At 49.0% G+C, this 21,260-nt stretch overlaps 1 protein-coding gene across 1 annotated transcript in view; it reads right to left on the bottom strand.

Moving 5' to 3' along the window:
- Nucleotides 1–4,158: 4,158 nt before the first annotated feature.
- The window catches only part of Ephrin (ephrin), a 42,907-nt gene continuing 25,805 nt past the window's right edge, over nt 4,159–21,260 (bottom strand). The window contains exons 2-5 of the mRNA XM_017899247.1: nt 10,342–10,483; nt 9,139–9,442; nt 6,610–6,909; nt 4,159–4,455 (exon numbers count right to left, since the gene is read on the bottom strand). Coding sequence (XP_017754736.1) covers nt 4,298–4,455; nt 6,610–6,909; nt 9,139–9,442; nt 10,342–10,483 — 904 coding nt within the window. The 3' untranslated portion in view covers nt 4,159–4,297. The remainder of the gene's footprint in view (nt 4,456–6,609; nt 6,910–9,138; nt 9,443–10,341; nt 10,484–21,260) is intronic.

Raw genomic sequence — 21,260 nt, 5'->3', positions numbered from 1 at the left:
TATGTACCTGTGTATCGGTGTGTATACACGATTAACAGCAAAGACTAATTAATCTTAACGCGCGATCTAATTAATCGTAATCGCTCGGCCCATCGACCTTACGATTATTCCTGTGTCTCTGTTACATCGGTGTCGTTAACTTTCTATTATATCGAGTATCTACATATACTTTCTACTAACGATTTAAATACCTTATGGTACGATGCTTGTCCCTGTTCGCGGTTACAAAAATAACTTTCGAGGAGCAGCGTTTCACGTGGTCGGTAGTGATGGGGGTTTATGGATGGACTATGGAGGGTGGAAGTGCTTTCGGAGCGGATTGGTCGAAACGAAAAAAAGAAAATAAATGAAGGAAAGAAAAATAAAAATAAATTGCAGTGAGTGACCTTGTCTATTTTCTATCGATAGTTCGAGTCTATATTATTGTTATACTGTATTCACCTATCGTCCGTAAGAATGAGTACCATTCACATTGGATCTATGTAACTTTGCTGCATTGCTATTGCATTTATGTTTAATCGATTACGGGCTTTCACGCTGGCTCTGATTAATTCGCTAACGAGTCGATCGATTATTCCGCCGCCCGGAGCAGTTCTATCGATACATCCACGATTCGAGATGTGCAACTGTTACATGGATCGTTGATCGCGATCGTGCAGATCGAAACATAAACGCATTCTACATTTGCGTCCCTTTACGAATGTACGTATGTATTGTAATATCCTCTGAGACCCGCAAAGCGAACTTGTACGAGAAACATTTTGTACAATCGTGTGTTAATTACTTCTACCATGTGAGAGGGGTAACGAACCGTATATCTAGAGGATATCGTGACACTATAATAGACGACTGATCTACGTTGAGGCGCGTCGAACGCTTTTCTTTACAATGGTGCAGGTGATTGTCTTTGGGTTTCGATTTGCGGGTTGATCAGCGGCTCACAAACAATTCCACGTGTATACATATGCGTGTGTCTGTGTGAACGAAAACGACTAGAGAGAAACTAAAAGAAACTTCTTCGTAGTAGCTATAATAACGGAAACGGAAATATGATCATGTGAATCTATATGCTAAGAATCGTGGAACGGATATCGTAGCGAACTGCTTCCTCGTCATTCGATCGCTCGTACGTGTACGAAATTGCTATTGCGGTTAACACATGGGTAAAAAGTACAAACTGTAGACAGACGAACGGACAGACAGACAAACAGACGTGGATCGGAGGCATGTAATACTTAGGCTTACAATACTGTAATGGATAACATTATACACGCATTTAATTTTCGCCGTTTCCCTCAACATTCCCGGCTGATCGTGGTCATTGATTTTCATTTAATTGTCGCGTATAATTAAGGACGATGAACCATCAATGAACGATGAAAACGAGTCGGTCAATCGAGCAGCCATCAGAATACATTTCTTCTCTTTATTATCTACGATTCGGAATTGGGGGTCTCTTTTTCTCTCTCTCTCTCTCTCTCTCTCTCTTTCTCTTTCGTTGTTGTTTCTTCCCTTCGCATTCTCCAACGTTTCTCAGACATCGTACGTGCGTTTCCACGCATGAGGAAACAATTATGCGCAGCTATTTAAGCTCCGTTCACACCAGCATTCATGGATCCATTTTTGAGACCAGGTCCATAATTACATTCGCTGTGCTTTTTCGTATCGCTGATACAGGTTCAGTAGAAACGATTCGTCGATTACGATTAACAACGAATCGTCAATTACGATCGCCGAACTGGATGCGTCGACGTCAAAAAATGTATTATTATCGGTGCATGTGTGCCACGAAACGACAACTTTGCATTTCGGAAGATGAAATACGCGCGTAAACGCGAGTCTGCGCACACTCGCAGTGAAGCAGCGCCATCGTGGTCGTATAACCAAAACTATATTTGGCGGGAACGCGATTTCTTGCTTGCAAATTACGCTTGAACGACAACGATGCGCGAGATGCGCGAGATGCGCGCGCATCGTGTGATATATGGACGACGCAATTTATTTCGCGCGATTAAATCCGAGACGCATGCTTGACGTTTGTTGCGTGACTATGGCAGTATTGTGTGTTCGATAGAAATGTGGATCCCTGATTGCGATCGAGCGAAACCTCGGCTTAAGGTTACGTGGAGGATACGCGTACAATATATACGTTAGCGAGCGTTCGTCACGAGAATTGTGTCTGCGATCGCAGCGTGAACAGAGCTTGAACGTTTGCGAAGGGAGCGTTGATATCGGTATGTACGCGACAGATCAGAGCGGGATCGCGTATAACGATCGTGACCACTGTGCATGTATACATGTAATCCCGTACGTTTTACAAATAAATGCGATCTGCATGCGCGTACGTTCGTCAGTACGCGTATGAAAACGAAGTCTGCGTGGCGGTGTACAATAAATAGAGTTTTTTTTTTTTTTTTTTTTTTTTTTTTTTTATCATTACCCCGCCGAATACGCAATTTATTCGCTATTAAATTTGATATTTTTACTAGTAAATATAGAATATCGAGTGTGATTATTCGTAGCGTAATGATAGCGGATAATAAATATAATACAGATCTATAGATAAAGTTCGGTATGGTACAACTATGATACAAAAATTTTATTTCTCGTCTCTCGCTCCGCGATCAGTCTCTCTCTTTCATGCATTATCATACTTACGTTCGTTCTTCCGCTATTCTTTCTCTTTTTTCTTTTTTTTTTTTTTTTTTTTTTTTTTTTTTTTTTTTTTCTTTAATTCAACGAACTCGATCGAAGCGAGGAATTTCGGATTTCTTCGTCGACGATACTTCGCGTGTTCGTGAAAGTGTCACGGTTGCGAGAACCGCGGCCGGAACTTACACAAGTTTGTCGCACCTTATACAGTTTTGTGACACTCGATTATCCAATGAGCGATCCTTGTGTTTATAGATGATCACACGCGTCTCGCAACACACGTACACACGTCATACACTGTCACACTCGAGCATTTCCATTCACACTGTATCGCACTCTTCCGTGTGTCATATATAAGATTTTACCTAGTATACGGCACTCTCTTAAATTCCTCTGCCCCAAAGACGAGGCAAGAGCCACTTGTACATATTCATTAGGAATTTATTTACACGCGTGCTAATTATCCTGCTCGCGACACCTAGCACGACACGAACGGTCCTCCGCCATGACAGTGCCCTTCGACAGATTTCGATTCAACTATCGGCGCGACGATCGCGACCAATCAGAACGCATCGTTTGATTCGATTGTCGCAACGAGTCGCGACCAATCAGAACACGTCATTTGATTCGATTATCGCAACCAGTCACGACCGATGTACGGTCTGAACTTCGGTGTACTAAGAAACGTATTGCGCGGACGTGATACTGAGAATGTTACGAAGAAAACGAGTGATAAGTAATACGTATACTAAAATGGCAAGTTCGTTTAAATTATACTACTCAGTACGTAATTGGTACTCCATACGAGCTTCCAAGCCAACGCGATTGGTCGACTTTTCGATTACGATCTCGTGTAAGTGACCGGGTAGTGAGTGACAAAGGACCATTCGCCGATTAACGTTCCCGCCAGTCGCGCGATATAATCGAAGCTCTCGCGTGCGAGGTTATGGTGTCTCAAGGAAAGAATTTTCCCGCTCGTCCGACGAAGGTATGTATTACGTTGGCAATATATCTCGCTCGAGGATAGTTAGCACGCTGTCCACGACTTCGTACTCTTTCTTCGTATTTCGAATAAATACCTAGAATTAGCGTAATGATAAGAAGGACAACCAATACGACTACCATTTATAGTAGTGATAATAGTGGGCATACTATAATAGTGTCTAGTAGTAGCGTTTCTCCTCGTTTCGTCTTTCTCCGTCTTTGTTAATCTTACTACCTACGTCTTCGCTCTTCGTTTTCGAATAGTTTCAAATATGGCGTTGCTGCTCGTGTGTCGTGCGTGTCTCTTCTCTTGACATTTATGTTTATTTTTTCTTTTCTTTTTTTTCTTCTGCCAACTCTTCCATCTTCTTAACCGCATTCTCTTTTATTTTCGTTAAATTTTCCTTTTTTTAGTTTTTTCTTTTTTACTGTTGTTTTTCATTTTTGTCTTTCTTCCATCCCGATTAAATTTTCTCGTTCTCTTTCTCTCTCGAGGCAGTCCGACCATAAATCGTGCGCGTTTTATTTTTCACGATCGAGGGGCGGCCGCGCGGACGCGCGGGCACACGCGTGCCTCAAGAAATTAATTAAACGTAGGATAATCACAGAAAAAGGGGTTTCGACGTATGGGATATACGTTCTCGTCGGTAGTGTTGTCGCTTCACCGCAATAACTGCGGCAGGATCGCGCTGATCAACAAGCTTCCCATCAGCACCACCAGCAGCTGGCTGAATCGATCTTGAACACGGCTAGAACTCGCCCCGTTGTAGGTTAATTCTTCGTTCTTCACTACTTCGTTCGGGTGGTTCGAATATTCCTCTGTAGACACAAAAAGTAATCGTTATTTGCGGACGATGATTATTAAACTCGTTAGACGTTAAGCTACGGCAGGAAGAATTTAACGGTACCTTAATTGACTAGCGTGAGCAGGTAAATGGAAATTTCGTTGCATCGAATAACGTAAGCGCGAGTACTTTTGGCATAATTTCGAAGATGGTATCGCATAATCGACGATTCCAGGATTCTACTAATTTTCTATTCGCAATCAGCGATGCTTCAGGCTGCCACGAATGGCTCGATTTAGCGATTAACTTCGTTTCGCGTTATTTTTCCCATAAATAATCGAGTTATTTTTAATCCCCAGGGAAGAGGTCAAGAACATCTTCAAATTTCTCGGAATCGGAACGGAAGTGCCGGGAATCGGTGGAAAAAGTTGCTTCATTAGGAGAGAGTCAGCGAGAGCGGCGATATCGGAGCGGAAGCTTCAACTTGCATCTAGGTTCCGGCTTATAGGTGAGTACTATACCATGAACTTTTGTTTCTGTTTAAAACGATACACGTTGTAACAGAGCGCATCGCGGGTCACGAATATCGTTATAAATTTCACTGGACAGGGGTCTTTCTTTTCCCTCTTTTTTATTTCGTTCATTTTAATGCAATCGAGGAGTTCGAATCGTTGCTACAAAAGAAGGCGTGAACACGTCGGGAACACGAATTCCCCGCTGCGTTTCGGAGCAAGCAGGTCGCCTCGTTAATGACCGTGTTCTTGGCTATCGATGAAATGCAAATGCGTGCACACCCGCGACGCATTTTGAAGTCGAATTATCGTAGGTGAGAACATAAGAAGAGCGAGCATCGTGAACGACAGATGGTCGTCGAGAGAGTCGGTCGAATAGAATCCTCCACCGCGTTCGATTGTTCTCCATCTGGCACGCGTTACGGGGTCCGAAGGTGTCCCTTGATCCATTAAGCGTTTTCTATTTGAAACTCTTTAAATAATGCCTGCCATTCGTCGCGATAATCGATCCGTTAAATAACCCCTTTCCCTTGTTCGAAAATGGGCGTGAATATGGGGCGTATGCCCTAACCGTGAAAAAAGGAACGCACTTTAGCGGTCGCACACGGGGTTCGTCGTTTAAAAAATTTCACGCGCGGCCAGTCAATACGATGTTCGACGATCGCCCTTTCCTGTATAATTTAAACGAAAGAACGGGCATAATAAGTAGAACAAGGCACGACGAGGGACAATATAATTTTAAACCTCATTAAAATTTATTTGCTCGTTATTTACTTTATCCGACTTAATACGACCGAACGATAAGCCGAATGAATTACGTAAAATGATTGTTTGGCACGCAATGGACCGTCACGTTCAGCTACATAACGGTAATTTAATGACCCGAGAGTCGACGACGCTTCTTCTCGACTTTGCATTCGCGTCTAACCATCGCGAACGGACGATGGGAAAGCGCGATTCCGGCACGACTATGGCCCCGCGTTTCGTTCCCTCGAAACGGAGAAATATCAATTACGTCGTGCTAATAACGAACCACGATATAACGCGGTAATTCCGTGATCCTGTAAAAAAAGATTTCTGCAATGAAAACGAGCAATAAAGCGATCGGGGACGAATGGTTCATCTTCATTTTGCTGAACGGTAATTCCGATACAAAGTGATAATTATCGACTGGACGGAGAGGAATTAACGATTAAAGACACGTTTCCAGTGTGACGCGAAATAGTAGCCCGTGGTCGTGATCGTCGTCGTGATCGGCGAGGAACACAACATTCCCGCGGGACATACCGACGAGGATGGTATCTATTATTTACATCGGTCACTCGACACTGACCCGAATCTCTCATCGCTCGGTTCGATAATTAAACTCGACCAACTCGACAACGATGCTCGGAGATATATTATAGACGATCTAATTCGCGTCGATTAATAAAAGGACCCTCCTCTACCACGATTAATTTCGACAAGACGCGACGACGAGAGAAATTTCGCGTAAGAAAGCAAAAGGAAGGGCAAAGCGAAGGAACGGAGGGGTGAAGGAAGAGGGAGAAGGAGTATGAGAAAAAAAAATGCAAGAATCATTGGCCGAGATAATGGTCGCGAGGAGCATCGAGAAACTCGTTTCGCGGCAAAGAGAGCAGGTGGCAAGAGGCGGTGGGGAGCTGTGTTATACGTACTGTTGTTCTTCTTCTGGCCGATCGAGGTCTTGGGCGGCGAGGAGGACGGCGGTCCATTGTGAATCGGAGGCTGATGCGGATGCACGGGGTAGATGGCCGGAGGGGGCGCGTTGGGCAGGGTCGGCGCCGCCGTGCCCGGTGGATGATGATCGTGATGATGATGAATGCCTGGGTAGAATCGATCTCCGCCCTTGAAGACGCTTGGTGGTGGCAGGGGTGGCAGTCCAGGGGCTCCTCCGCTCAAAACTGCGGTGCTGGTCGAGCTGCTGCTCGGCACGGTGCTGCTGGTCACGGCTACGGCTGCAAACGACATAGATCGACATTAGCATTTTCTCTCTATCGTACATTCTTATTACAATGTCATGTTGGCGAACGTCGACGAGGACGAGGACGAGAACGAGGGCGAGGACGAAGAGGGCTTTTCATGCCGCGTTCGTTGCATCGTGGCCGGAGGTATACTTTGTTGCGGCTATTGAATTTTAGCGTGTAATCTCGCGGCGATTTTTTTCTCCTGGTCCACGAGTTGCGTGCAATTTCCAGCCAGTCTCGATTACTGTTGTTACGCGCGCCCGCGCAACATCGTCGTTCACCGGCGTTTCCAGCCGGCTGATTTAGGATAACGTCGCATCGACGAGCATTTCGATTTTAACTCCGGCATCGCGGGCCAAATCGCGGCACCGGTTTTGCGTAATTTTCAGCGGCGAGAGAATCACGGAGGACGCAACCGCGCCGTCGATTGGTCGTAAACGGGACGAGTGTGTCCGGTGAATCGCCATCGATTTCAATTACCTATGTACAGCGCGAGCGCGTGTGCTTCGGCTCGATATTTTAAAGCGACCGGAGGGTGGTGAGACGGCAGGCGGAGGGGCAGGGGGCCCGAATCGAAATACAGACGCGGTTATGATTGCGTCCGTTAAATTTTATTTAATCGCCTGGCCGATCATTCGGCGATGCCGATCGTACGTAATAATAGAATCGCGCGTAAACCGTTACAGTTATAACCGTAAATGCGGCGTCGTAAAAATTTCATACGAGCGGTGCTCGCGACGTGAAAAACGGTGGGAACGTGAATTCTTGTTTCTGCCAGCGACGTCGATTTAAAGCGTTTATAAAAAGTGGATCCCGTTTTTGGACGCGACGTTCGCAACCGAAATCGATCCCCGACGGCCCAATTTGCGCCACTGGAGGTCGAAGTTCGTATCCTCGAATCGGGGTGCGATCGATCGATCGATCTCGACGATACGTGACACCGCGCGGAGAAAAAGGGATAAGAAACGACAAGCATTCCGTGTTCCCGGTGGAAACTCGCGGGGAGAAAAACGACTGGCGGGGAATGAACTTTCCGACGGTGGAATAAAGTCGAAGATTAATTTCGCATTTTCGCCGGCTAATTGCCAACGTAAAACGTCTTTCGCCGCGGTAGCGCTCACGGCGCAAAGAAGGAGCCCGTTTGAAATTTTCCGCGAGATTAACATTTCTCGCGGTTCGTGGCCGTTGATAGTAATCGTAGAGCATCGTACACGAGCGTGCCGCTCACGCTCTGATCCCGCGCAGCGCAACGATGGAGCCGCGGAAGGATTTCGTGGGAAAGAGAGAAAGGGAGTTCAGAGTTCTCGGCCGGCGAAATAGCTAGTCATTACGGCGCATGAATCGTCTCCGACGAGTGTTGGGCCGGTGGCAGCGGGCAGAGAAGAAGGTGGAGGAGGTGTCGGGAGGACGGTCGGAACGAATTAGGGAGAGAAGAGACCGGGCTAGAATGAAATAGTGGAATTTATTGTGTTCTGGGTCAGCGTTGGTCCTCTAACCGCAACAAATGGTGCACGAGTAAGAATTATAATTGATAGGGATTATTCGAGAGGGGAGGAGCAGAGAGCGAGGCCGCCGCCGCCGGTGCGAGAGCCGATGTTTCTGGGGGTCGGAGGGGTCCAAGAGGGTGGGGAACGTGTTCGCAGCGGAAGACGAAGGAATCGGCGTAGACCGTCTGTCGTTACGAGAGTCTTTCCCTTTCGTAACTGATTAGGGGATAATGAATTTATGACGCGGCCCTTCTTCGATTCGTTTCATCCCCACCCTATTGTGCGTGGACGAAGGGAGCTCGTGCACTGACGCGATACCGTGAAGATTTTAAACGTGATTTACACGCGAAATGAAAAGGCGGCGCAGACGACGTAGACAACGACTATAATTTCAGATTATGATAATCGGGCCCATTAGAATACTGGCCGTACACGCGAAATGACTCCTCGCGGTAGAACGAAGGTTTTTGTCAGTCGCCACGACTTAGGGATGGGTCTCCTTCGCGAAACGTTTGAAAACGGTTGTAAATGGGTCTCGAGTACGAGAGCACTTCCTGCGACTCGAACGCCCTCCGACTACTCTCTTTCTTCCGTTCTTTCTTTCCTCCTTTCTTCGTTACGCGCATCGAGTAGCCATCGTAACCGGAGATTTTACGTTAACACGGCCTCTACCGCGACTCTTGCCTCTTGAACCAACGTAATCAGCGTTCGTACCGAAACGACGAATACTTACAGTTGTTGCGCGATGTTGCTGATGACGACGAGGTGTCTGCCTCGTTGCCGCAGCACACCTTGAAGACCACCTTCATGTTGTTGTCGTGGCATCGGCCACCGATGCGTTTGTGGAGGTCCTCCTTGGACGAGGTGCTGATGAAATAGTAATCGTGACCTGGCAGGAACTCTAGCCCTCCAGGTTGCGGTGTGAACGGCCTGAAGGTGATCGTGAAGTACATGGTCTTATACGGTTTGTCGCAGACCGCTATCACCCGCGGGTTCGGATTCGTTATCCGACATGTTTCGTACTCCTCCTTGGACACCTGTGAAACGTACGATGGCTGTAAGCTTCCGACGCGAATCGATTGGCGACGCTACTTGTCTGTCAAGTACGAGTTCTCTCTCCTTCCACGATTTCTTCGGTAGTTTCGTCGAGTCTACATAAACAGCGATTCTTTACAGATACTAATGATCGGCTGACTACCCCGAGAGATATTTCCCGTCCGTCGTATAGACGTATAGACGCGAAAAGAGCTGATATTTTTTTTTTTTTCCTCTCCTCGACTAGTTCGTCCCCCGAGACACGGTTGAGAGGGAGAAAGTATCTATTGTTGGGTCCGAAAGCTATCGAGACAATGCGAGGAGGGAAGGATATCGAGACGGTGATTAGATCTCGGCGATGATTCGTGGTGCTTGCGTGGCTGCTTTGGTAAACGACGCTGGGAGTCCTCGATAACAGCGAGAGAAGAGGGGACGAAAGAAGTTTTCACGATGCCAGCAACAATCTGATTTATGAAACGCGGTGATTTTCGTCCCACGAACAAATATCGTTACGGTACCGTACCGGTTTCTCTAATTTCGGAATGCCGGCGATACTTCGCGGTGAATATTTTTAAGAGCGGGCGAAATAGCGTTCGAACAGCCCCTGGAGGGTGCAACGCGGTGTCAAAAGTTGGCTACGAAGCGGAAGTCGTTCTTGGGGGTCCGATACGAACGAGTTAACGAACGAGTTTCGAGTAGCAGCAGCTGTCTAAACAACACGGAACACCCTTTGACAATTTTTTATTTCGCATAATGGGTCGACAGTCGTGTAACTCGATTTATCTGTTGATCCCGCTATGGCGAGGCAGGGAATACGCCCGGGCTGCTCGTGACGATCTTTTTACCGACGTCGAGTCGTAGGATTCTTTGCATTACGATTCGACACGAAGCGTGCACTTACGTTGTAAATAATATACTTCTCCGCGTCCTCGTCATACGTCCCTGGCTGGTACACAGGACATATTATGTTCACTTGGTCGTACTCGAACGCCGCGTTGTTCTTGTTCACGTCTATTATGTGGTCTGTGTTGTCTATTCGGAATCTGCAACAGAAAACATTAATCGTCAGTACAGCCGATACGGGGTACGACTGGGAACTCGTGGACGAAACACGAGCTTCGGCATGTATTAAGAGCTAAAACGTATACGAGTCTAAATAGGCCCAGACATTCACGGGGTACTCGTGGCGGAGTCTGGTGAGGAAGATTGAACGAAGTTTTAACAATAGTCAAGAGAATCATTTATATTTCCGACGCCTCCGTCTCCGCGGCGTTCGAAACTCATCGAGTAAAAAATTAATCGTCAGATATCATCAACGCGATTAAATATATTAACAGTCACGTTTCACTCAGCGGTGTTTCTTTCGCTGCGGGATATCCCATCGTCTGCGAACCGGGCACAATAGGTTCCAGAGTTTCCGCGTATCGGAAACGGGGCTATCCGTGAAGCGTTCGCGAAATTCCAACGCCCCTGGAGGGTCCTCGGGAGGAGTACACGGTTCCTCCGGGTCCGTCGGTAGCCAGGTCAGGAAAGGGAGAAAAAGAAACGACGCGGACTCGCCCTCGTAGGCACCCAATGTCAGATAGGCAGGCGCCCATGGTGTCGGGACCCCACGTAAGTGTACATACAGCCTCTACACGTATGTACACACGAGTGTACGCACACGAACGGGGTTGTATATATAGGCTCGCTTGTATTATGTAGCGGAGCTTGCTGGATACTTGGCGAGGATGGAACGAAAGGTCTGCGAATGAGTAGAAAGGAAGGTAAAGAAGAAGAAGAAGAAGAAGAAGACGACGAGGTAGAAGGACGAGAAGAAGAAGTAGACGAAGGAGGAGAAGAAGAAGAAGTAGAAGTCGAAGAAGGTGGAGGACGGTTCCTATATAACCGGTTCTTTCCAACAGCGCTCACACACGCCGATACACACGTCTCTCCTACTCCACGCTGCACGACGTACAGTAAAGTTTGCCGCTGTTCACACCGCCCTATTTCGGGTCTACGAATCGTCGCGCGAACTATTTTCTTGCTTCTCGCGGACGCTCCACTTGTTCCGTCCCGTATTTATTTTCCTTGCTGCGGCCACGCTGTACGTACGCCTCGTACGCGGCCACGAGTATATTTGTTCTGTGTTACATAAATTAGGCGCGGGCGTGTGTGATGCGCGCGTTCACGCGGGAATGTTAAGGCACAGCTGAAATACGGTTTCCCTGTTTTCTCAGCGGCCAATCGCGACACGTCGTTCCTTTTCGCAACGTTTCGTTTAATTTTATCGCGATGCCCTTCGTCATACGAGTGCCCTCGCTCCGTTCATATCGGATCGCCGCTGCGTTATCGAGAGGCATGTGCATACGCGTTATCGTTATCGATGCCAAACTTGCGTGCAATCTCTTCCTCGTCCGCGATATATGCACCCTCCTTTCCACGACTCTCGAAATACGTGTAAAACTTCGATTTCGAGTCTCCTTCGCGCGAACTTATCCTCTAGAGCATCGTGGTGTACACACTTGGTACTCTAGCATCGGAAGAATCCGACTCGAAGACACGTAGTAGGTTACCCCGTCTGGAACATCTAGAAGTTTGCGACACCTGCAGACCTACTACCCTTTGGGTGCAAGACCTAGCTCTCTAATGGACTCTATTTACCCTGGCGAGTATGCACACGGTACACTCGTAACGCACACGTGTCCCGTCCGTAGCGGCTGGAGGCTCCGGAACGAGGCTCGTCCACGATGTACCCGTCAGCCAGGGAAGGGAAGCCCGTGAAGCTCTCCGTGGCGGTAAAACGCGGGCGTCGAAAACGCGTCCCGACGTTTCGGAGCATTAACGGACAATCTCGTAAGTGGGCGTGTAAGGGCTCGAAAATTGGAAGGTAGGCCGGGCCTCGACCAAATTAACGTTTGGCGATAATATCCGCTCTCTCTCGGTGCCCCCATGTCGGTTCGTCGGCTCGGTACCCACCCTAAGCGCGCAAGCAACGCCAACAACCTCCGGGGCCGAGGCACGCGCACACAACCATGGCGAAGCCCATAGAAAGAAGAAGAGAGACCGTTGCACGATCGTCCGGTGTGTGCGTTACGCGTGGGTGTATAGGACATTTCAGTCGCTGGCTGGCCATTCACGAATTTATTAGACACCGTATACGTACGATCGTGGCCCGAATTACTCGCGATAAAAGCACGGCGTGGCTCCTTTTGGTACTTTGGACCGGGCAGCTCGGTTTCCTCGCGGAGGTTGATGTACCATGGCCGTCATGTTCCCCGGTCGTCGACGCGTTAATGGCCGCGATGCGCGGTGAATTGTGATGTATAAATTTGCCGGAGCATTCGTTTTGAAGGGAAAAAAGAGATTCGCTTTGTGCCTACCTGGCCTCTTTTTTTCGCGTTCCTCTGTTCCGGTGAACGGGCGGCGATAAGGGGAACACGGTGGGAAGACGGTCGGAGAGAAATTTGAATAAGCGAGATCTCTGAAATCCCGTGACGGTAATTTGTTCGCGTATCTCCTTCGTCGCCGGTGATTGTGTAATTCCGTAAAACATTATTTTCCTCTTTCTTCTTTTTCTCCGCGCCAACGTTGATTTCAAATTTTTCACCGTTTCCTCTTTTTCCATTTTGTTTTTTTTCTTTTTTGCATCCTCGGCATGATAATCAGATGCAAATTCGAACGACTCCATACGCGGTCGCCATTCGGTTGCTCGTTCGAAACTGCGAGATATCGATAGTCCGCGTTCAGTGATCCTACGAGCAGGCCAAGTCCTATGGGAACGATTAACGAACTTTGTTCCCGTAAAAACTTGTTGCCACGTTGCGGACAATGTACGTCGATTACCACGAGCGACGCAACACGCGTCGCACTCTCGTCTATTTGTTATTTTAATCCCGGCACGAATTATATCCGATGAAAGGCTGTTATTGCATGTTACGGTACTTAGAACGCGATCCTTTTAAACTCGAGGACGAAGGTTTTGCTACTCTTGCTGGTACATGGAGCATAAAGGCCGTCTTGTATTATGATCGCCGACGTGTTATTGGTAGCCTCGATGTGTGATTTAAAGGTTTCCCCGGCGGGAATGGTGTCATTTGCATATACCTACGTATTCGTAGGATCACCGAGGACCCTCGTATTAATGCGATACGTTGCTTTGGTTCTTAACAGTTCTCTTCTGGCCTTAGGTAAATATTCGTCATGAATATGTATGGCTAGCATCTTCGGAGTGACCCCTTCCAACCTAAAAACCTGTATGTCTGCGAATATCTCGCTCGCTCGAACACGCGTGCCTTCTCTGTACGCCTAGGTATCGATACCGATGATAAGCCTGTTTAATCGTTTAATCGTTTAATCGATATCGAGTTGCCATCCATGTTCGTACCCGCAAATTCTTTTTCCTTTTCTCGAATGTCAACCCTGATACTCTCGTTACCCGCGATGATGGATAATAAAATCCCACGTGCGTGCATACGTAGCGTATCACTCTTACTCGCGACCCAAGTTTCTGTGTCAGAGCCCGAGGCTCTGCTCCGATCATCGATTCGCACCGTTCACTCGTAATTTCCGCGCCGATCGTATAATACGCGTATCGCGGATCTGTTATTGCCGGTCTAGTCGATCGTGTCGGCGGTGCTAATTGCACTGCCGACTAAATGCCTGTAAAATCCGCGAGCGTCGGCGAAATTATCCAAGGGCCAATAACTGTTCGGCGTATCCTACCCCTAACCGTCTTCATTAATTCCCACTACTGTCCGGTCGACACCAATCAACTACCAAATAAAACGTGCACAAGGGTCCCGCCTAATTGGAACAGCGAAAAAGTGGGCGTGTTCCGATCGAGGACCTCCATCGTTTCGGGACCCCTGGAAATTCCCGTCGATCGTTTGCCCAGACCAATTTTATACGTCACCCTTTCCTTTGCCTACTCCGTGTCCGGATCGTCGTCCGGATCGACGCACGGTTCATCGGTCGACGAACATCGCGTGTCCAACCCTTTTTCTTTCCCCACCCCCTCGGGCCCTTCACCGATCGTGGATCTAAGCACCGTCGTCACCTATCTCCTCTCCGCCTCTCGCGATCGATCGCGTAGAAAAAGAAAATTAGCCACGATGTTGAAAAGTTATTGCAACGACGTGAATTATGCGAGATTCTTATCGACGTAATTACCGGCCGTTCCTCGGGGTACAAGCGGCATCAAAGAATCCCGGAACGGGGACGCGGGGTGGCGGCAGATCGGCAACGGAAACCGCGTAGATTCGCGTCAGCGTGTAAACGACACGCTGTTCTCGCGAACGAATCCTTTAATCGTCGATCCTTGACCCGGCGTTTCGCCGCGTTATGGGAGATCCACGCGTGCACGGCGTTCACCCCGCGAAGCGAACGCCAACGAAGAAACGTTTCAAACCGCTCAAACGTCGTGCGGAGAAGACGGGACAAAGGGTCGGTGAGAAACGCGGAGGAAACCGTACCCACGTGTGGTAGAATGTCTGTAAAGAGGAGAAGAGGAAGGAAAATCTGGAAACGCGTGACAGGGACAGCGCGAGCTTCGGCGAAAGAGGGTGCGAGCGAGATGGGGTACACACCGGGACAGAAAATGGGGAGAGAAATGGCGGGACAGAGTGAGAGAGGAGGACTAGAGAAGCGGAGACTTATACGCTAACTGTAAGTGGGATATTCTGGCAGGAATATCAAAGCTGCGACTGCGTCAAAGAGGGCGACCAGAGGGGACAGGGAGAGAAAGGAGAAGGAGAGAGAGAGAGAGAGGAGACTCGGAGAGAAAGCAAAACGACCACGCGGATGGATCCTTGGACGTTACCGGCTTCGGGACCATCGTTTGACTCTTTCATTCATCATGTTCATTCCTTAGACAACCATTGTGCCCGTATAATGCATATTTTTCCCCTTCTTTCTATTTCCTCGCTGACGAGGCTCGCGGTTGTAATGTCCGCGGGAATTAGTATTGAAAATTTACGGCGTGACTAAGGGACGCGTATGAATTATTTAAAAGAGCCGATGCTTCGTTTCAACGATTCCCCATCTTTTTCATCGGCTTCCTTCTTCGCTCCGTCTTCCCTCTCTGTCGGCCTCGAAAAGATATCAAAAGCTGTTTGATCGCGTTTCCGCGTTGGCGATAACTCGCGCGATAGTCCGAGATTATGGAGATGCACCTGGATTTCTTCGCGAATTCCTGCCACGCGAAGAATCGTGGCAGAGGGAAACCGCCGGTCGCGTTTTTCGCAAAGTTGCCACACGACTCGCGTATCGACTCGCCCGTTTGCACCTGCTCGTCTCCGCGACACCGAATACCCTCCATAATTGCTTTCCCTCGGGTGATTTTATTTTTACGTCGCGCACACGCTACTGGGCCTTTGTTCTTTCGCTGCTGGCAACCGCAGCAGCCAGTCTCCGACGTCGCGTTCGAAATCGGCGTAAAACAGTCGCGAGAGCGACTTTATCGTCGTGGTTTTTTACGGCGCGTAGATTTAACGAGTCCGAATGGACACGAGCGGTCCTTCGTCGAGATCGTTTCCCCAATTCGCCCGGTCGCTACTCCGAAATCATCGTTTCGTGCGTTGTAAAGCGTAACTATTTCCACGAAGATTTCAAGAGGTTGTCATAAATCAGCTGGAATTTAATCATTGTCTCAAACGAGCGGAGTTCCCTTGAACCCGCGGTTCGGAAAAACTGAGAGACACGACGGAGATGAAGACAAAGTGGGGGTCGTCTGTTGGGTAACTCACAAAGGGGACTGAAGAGTTTTGTGCGTTTGGTCGTCGGCAACGTAACTCGTGTCAGCGGTGGAAATATAAAAGCGGCTGCTGCCGCGTGCACTCGATTCCGTCAATCTATTTCTAACCCATAGGGGCCAGAAGCATTTTTGCCGAAACGTGGTCCGGCGTTGGTTCTTAACGGGGCCCCTTGAACTTTTAAATTATTTATAAAAAGAATGCCGTGTGCATTGCCGCGGCTTTCCGTACCGTAACGAATTCCACGGCCTCGTGCCGTATTTATAATAACTTCCTGCCAAGATGGTCCAGTATACGCGGCGCGGTCGGTCCATTTAATGCACGACATTAATGCGTTATGTAAAAGCGTGCGGGTGATTCTCTTGTCGACGACGGTACGCGCCCGGTCGTCGTGGTCGTCTTCGTCGTCTGCGTCGTCGTCGTCGCTGGCGGCGGCGTCTTTTCGTCTCTCCGTGCCATTAGGACGTGCCGGCGTTATTATTAGTTAACTTCAAATATTTATCGTATTCTTCCTACCCGGCATCCGCCACCACCCACCCACGAATTTTTATCCTCTTCGATCTATTCTCGTATTCCGGATAACCGAGATCGCTTCCTGCAGTTCCTGCATTTCGCGCACCCTTTAAACCCACCCTTTTCCACCCGTTTCGAAAAACCCTTTCCCGCAAATTTTCATTCCACTCTGACAACGAGAATCACCTACCTCGTTACCGTAACTTGAGCAGAAAAAGAATCCGATATTTCGAATGTATACGCCTTGTCCGCGTACGACGTTCAAAGCCGACGAAATTATCTGGAAAGCGAAGATCGACGAGCGATGGAAATTCGAACGTTTCCAGCGACGATGCGGCGAAAAGACTTCCGCTTTCGGAACGCTTCGTACTCTAATTACGCTGATCCACCGCGACTTTTTACTCGTCGTGCCGATAATCCGGCGGATTTACGAGCGCGGGAAAAGGCCGGGAGAAGAAACGGTTCCCGTGAAAACGGGAGAAATAGCAGGAGAAGAAGACGAAACGAAAGTTAACGAGGCGCCTGGTAATTCCTCCCTCGGGGCGAAATTTTGTCCCAGAGCGGGCTCGTCCGTGAAGGGCTCGAACACAGTCGCGGATAGGGAACCTGCTAGCGCCAATAATTTCACGGTAATTCCATCGCGACTGCTCCGATCGACCAGCTGTTTCGCAGTTGCGAATCGCGCGGTCGGTCGATTGCCGAAGAATCGCCTCGCTTTCGAGTGGAGGCTTGCTAAGCGAGACATGTCCTGCGAACGGAAAACGACGAATCGTTCTTTCCTTCCTCCATTCTTTTCTCGAAATCGCGAATGGACGTTGAGGTCTGCGGTCGAAACGCGCGCGGTCTACCGCGTGCGTAGATCGAATTTGCGGTCGATTTCGTCCGACTGGAAACTGAAAATCGAGTGGAATTTTCAACGGGCATTACGAGCGTTTCCGCGTTTCTTTTTCGTCCAGCTGATATACGAGAAAAGTCTGCAACCGGCAGATTCGATCGACCGGTATATCTCGATCACGCTTGTCACGAAGTTCAAAGGAGCAAGGGTAGGAGAATGAAAAAGCTCGCTTGAAATACAGCGTATGCTCTGTGTGGTCGTTAAAAAATCGGCGCTGTTTCGCGAAGATAAATCTTCGGTAGAAAATACACCGCGAGCTGTATGAATTCGAGAGAGGGGACAAAGTGATTATCGTGGACGAGAGCATTTAGGAAATTTACGACACTCTCCGGCGCGAACACGTCCACTCTCCGCCCCCGAGAGATTCTCACGATATTTAAGAGTTCTTCCGCGAGAGTTCTGTCGAAATAGCTGGAATATCGCTTGTTCCTTCGAGAAAGAACGAAACGGGGACACGGTTAGGAGGATGGCGTCGGGCACACCGCGATCCTTCGACCCCTTGGTCCGCTGCGGAGGAATTGCCACGTGCGATCGGAATCGCGAGACGATTCGAGGACGACACGGATCACGTTAGGTATCGGGTATTGTCGGACAGAGGTGCGGGAAAAAAAGGGAGGAATTGGCAGAGTCTATTCGAGGTTTATTCGAGGTCGGAACTCGCGGGCCGACAGTCGATCGGCCGTGGACGAAACAGACAACGCGATCCTCGCCGAGGCGCGACGCGGCTTCTACCGAAAGTTCATCGATCCACGCGTACCGCGACTGTGCGTCCTATTAAAAGCCGTGCACAGCGTACAAACGCTCTCGACGTTCCACCTCCCTCGCGAGGCGTGGAATGGAGGCACTAAAGTGGCTAGACGGAGTGTCAGAGCCGGCCGGAGATCAGAGGGCCGCCGTTGAAAGAAATAGTCCGCCGGGGACGTTATACCGCAGCCACGTCCGCGCACGTGTTTTCGGGGTTCCGTCTCGTAGCGTCGATTTATCAAGCGCGTCGAAAGCCGCGACACGATCTTCTCTCTCTCTCTCCCTCCTGACGCTCTTTTCTTTTATATCGTGTTTCTTTAATATGAATTTATCGGACGACGGTGTTGCACGAGGATTTATAGACGGGAGAGAGAGGTTAGGGGTTTTGGGGTAGGGTATAATCGAGTCGTTCGCTTGGAAGTCGAAAATATGGCTGCTAGAGGAGACTTAGGGTAACGCGGTATTCCGCTCGTCGGAGTGGATTTCGCGTAACCGTGTCTTATTCGCGCGTGTGCCGATCCGCGATTCGAAGAGTTTCGTGTTCCACTTTCGATTCCGATTGCTCAACTCGTGTAACCGTTGTTACGAGTGAATGTAAAATTTGTTGGAACGAGCGTCGGGAACGTGCCGAGACGTTCAAAGTTTCAGAGTCTCCGATCTACAGGCGAGTTCTTTGGAAACGAGACTCGCGTTTATCTAAGAATATTATAAAACGCAACTTTTTCGAACGTTAATTACGCTAAATGGTAGTGCAGAAAACGAGGGACTTTAAAGTGGAAACACTTCCGCCATTCTCGTTTAGGAGCCGAACAAAGTAACCTTCGGGTAGAAAAATGCCGAAACAGGCTATGATTTGCCTATTAGTCTGCCCCGTGTACAAATACGGAGTAACATCGTGAGTTAAACCATGCCCGGACTCGATACAATTCAGATTGTCCCAGAGCTCGCGTAATTTATGTGCAGCAGCATGCCACTCCTTTGTAATTGGACTAACGGCGTAAGTAGGGGAGTGTCTGTCCCGATCGGAGATCAAATGCTCGTCGTTGAAAGAAAATAGTCGTCGGGCGAGCCGAGGCTGAAACCACGTGGTTCAGACGTCCCGACGACGCGCGTGCTTTCGGAGTTCCGTGCTAGCTGGCTGGCTGGCTGGCTGGCTGGCTGGCCAGAGATTTATCAGTCGCGGCGTTTCGAATGTGTCGAAAGCGACCGCAGTTTTCACCCTTTGAACCAGCGAGTTTGCAGCCAACTCGGTTAATGCGCCGGAGAACGTACGCACGACGTCGATGTGGAGACGTAGGTAATAGAGTCGTGCGTATCGTCGACTCGTTAATTAATTTTAACTACCAATTAGCGTTCGTGGCGGCTTCACCTTTGGCTACCATTAGTTCTCGAATATTTTTTCCCCCCGGGAAACGATCCTCCGGTATAGCCTGTGTAAACGTCGTCGTTTAGTCGAATTCTTTCTTCCGTGGAATTCCATGGTCCACGAACCGTTGATCGAGCACACGGGACACGGGGGAACATCGCAGGGCGAATCGAGTTGGTATGTACACGCGTGATCGAGAATTTGGCGGTGGATCGCGAACGTGTTACCTCTAGCCGGACCGTTTCGAGCGAATTTTTGTTTCCCGTTTCGTCTCGTTGTCGCCGTGAAAGCAACGCGAGAGATCGAGCGACCCTCGGTGACATTTAACGACGATTTAATTTTACGATCGGCAACTTTATGGCGATCTCGAACGTCGATTAGACGGAGCCACTCTTCGGGGAAGTACCGTTCGGTATATTAGCACTGGAGTTTGGGAAGAAAGCGTAGAGCTTGCGGCCTGACCTTGCTACGTTATTGCTTCTTCAGTTTTATGGCTGATACCAGCTCCGGTGTACGAGGGAGCCGATGAAAGGTTTACGATTATGGAAATGTTTGTTCCTACGACAGGGAAACGCTACGTCGGGATGAGTTTTGGAACAGTCCGGGGCCACGATGTTACGGCACGCCGAATACTCGCTTTCGATATCTTTCCAGGTAGGTAGCGACGCGCACTCGGAAAATATTTCTATACCCGTGTAATCTCGGTGTCCTCGATTTTTTTTATTGAACTTTCGAGAACACGTAAACATTCGGTCAAATCGAGGGGAGTCGGAGATAAAGATTATCCTAATTTACTCCCGAGAAACTTACGGTCCGAATCGAACCGAGCCGCGGCATCTCTCGTCGCGATAACTCCAGGATCGAACACCTCCCGTGAGAAAGTAGCGAAAGCTACTAAACTGCTACACACGCGTATATTATATACGTATAACCGTATTATTAATGGACGAAGGGAAACGGGAATACAATCTCGACAAGTACCTCTACGAACTAATCGGACCTAAGAAAGCGATCCGACTGGATCTCGCGATCGGAACCTTCGAGATCTCGCCAGGACAGCACCGAAACGGAGGTAAACGTAGTCCTGGCAGGCAGGGCACCCGACTCTATTATTGCTCCGTTATCTTAACAAAATGGCCAAGCAACGACGGCGAGGCAGCATCAATCACGTTATCTCCCAGGCACGATTCCATAATCCTTATTATTAATCTGTCCCGAGGCGGTCCGATCGCGAGGTCCGGCGCGCATCCGTTAGACCACGGCGGACTTCCTTGACAGAGACAGAGCGGCTCCACGGTATTTGCACCTTCGACAAAGATCCGCATTGCGCATTGAGACATTTCTGTCCGGCCGATATGGAAGATAACCCGTGTCCCGGTGCACGTTCGGGGTCAGGGCCCCGTTCTTGGGTCAGATCCGCGGCCTGGCCATCGTGTTGATATCCCCGAGATAGCTCCCATTGTTTATGGACATTGTCGTGCACAGGTACGCGGGCCCAGCGACAGTTCGGGGTCACTTCCTAGTGCCGTGACGTTTCACACCAGCGTGACACATCGCCGCAGATTCTCGGC

Source organism: Eufriesea mexicana, unplaced genomic scaffold (genome assembly GCF_001483705.2).
Source record: "Eufriesea mexicana isolate 0111107269 unplaced genomic scaffold, ASM148370v2 scaffold798, whole genome shotgun sequence".
NCBI classification, from domain to species: domain Eukaryota; kingdom Metazoa; phylum Arthropoda; class Insecta; order Hymenoptera; family Apidae; genus Eufriesea; species Eufriesea mexicana.
Note: the sequence above shows the minus strand (reverse complement) of the source record. Positions and strands in the feature narration are given on the sequence as shown.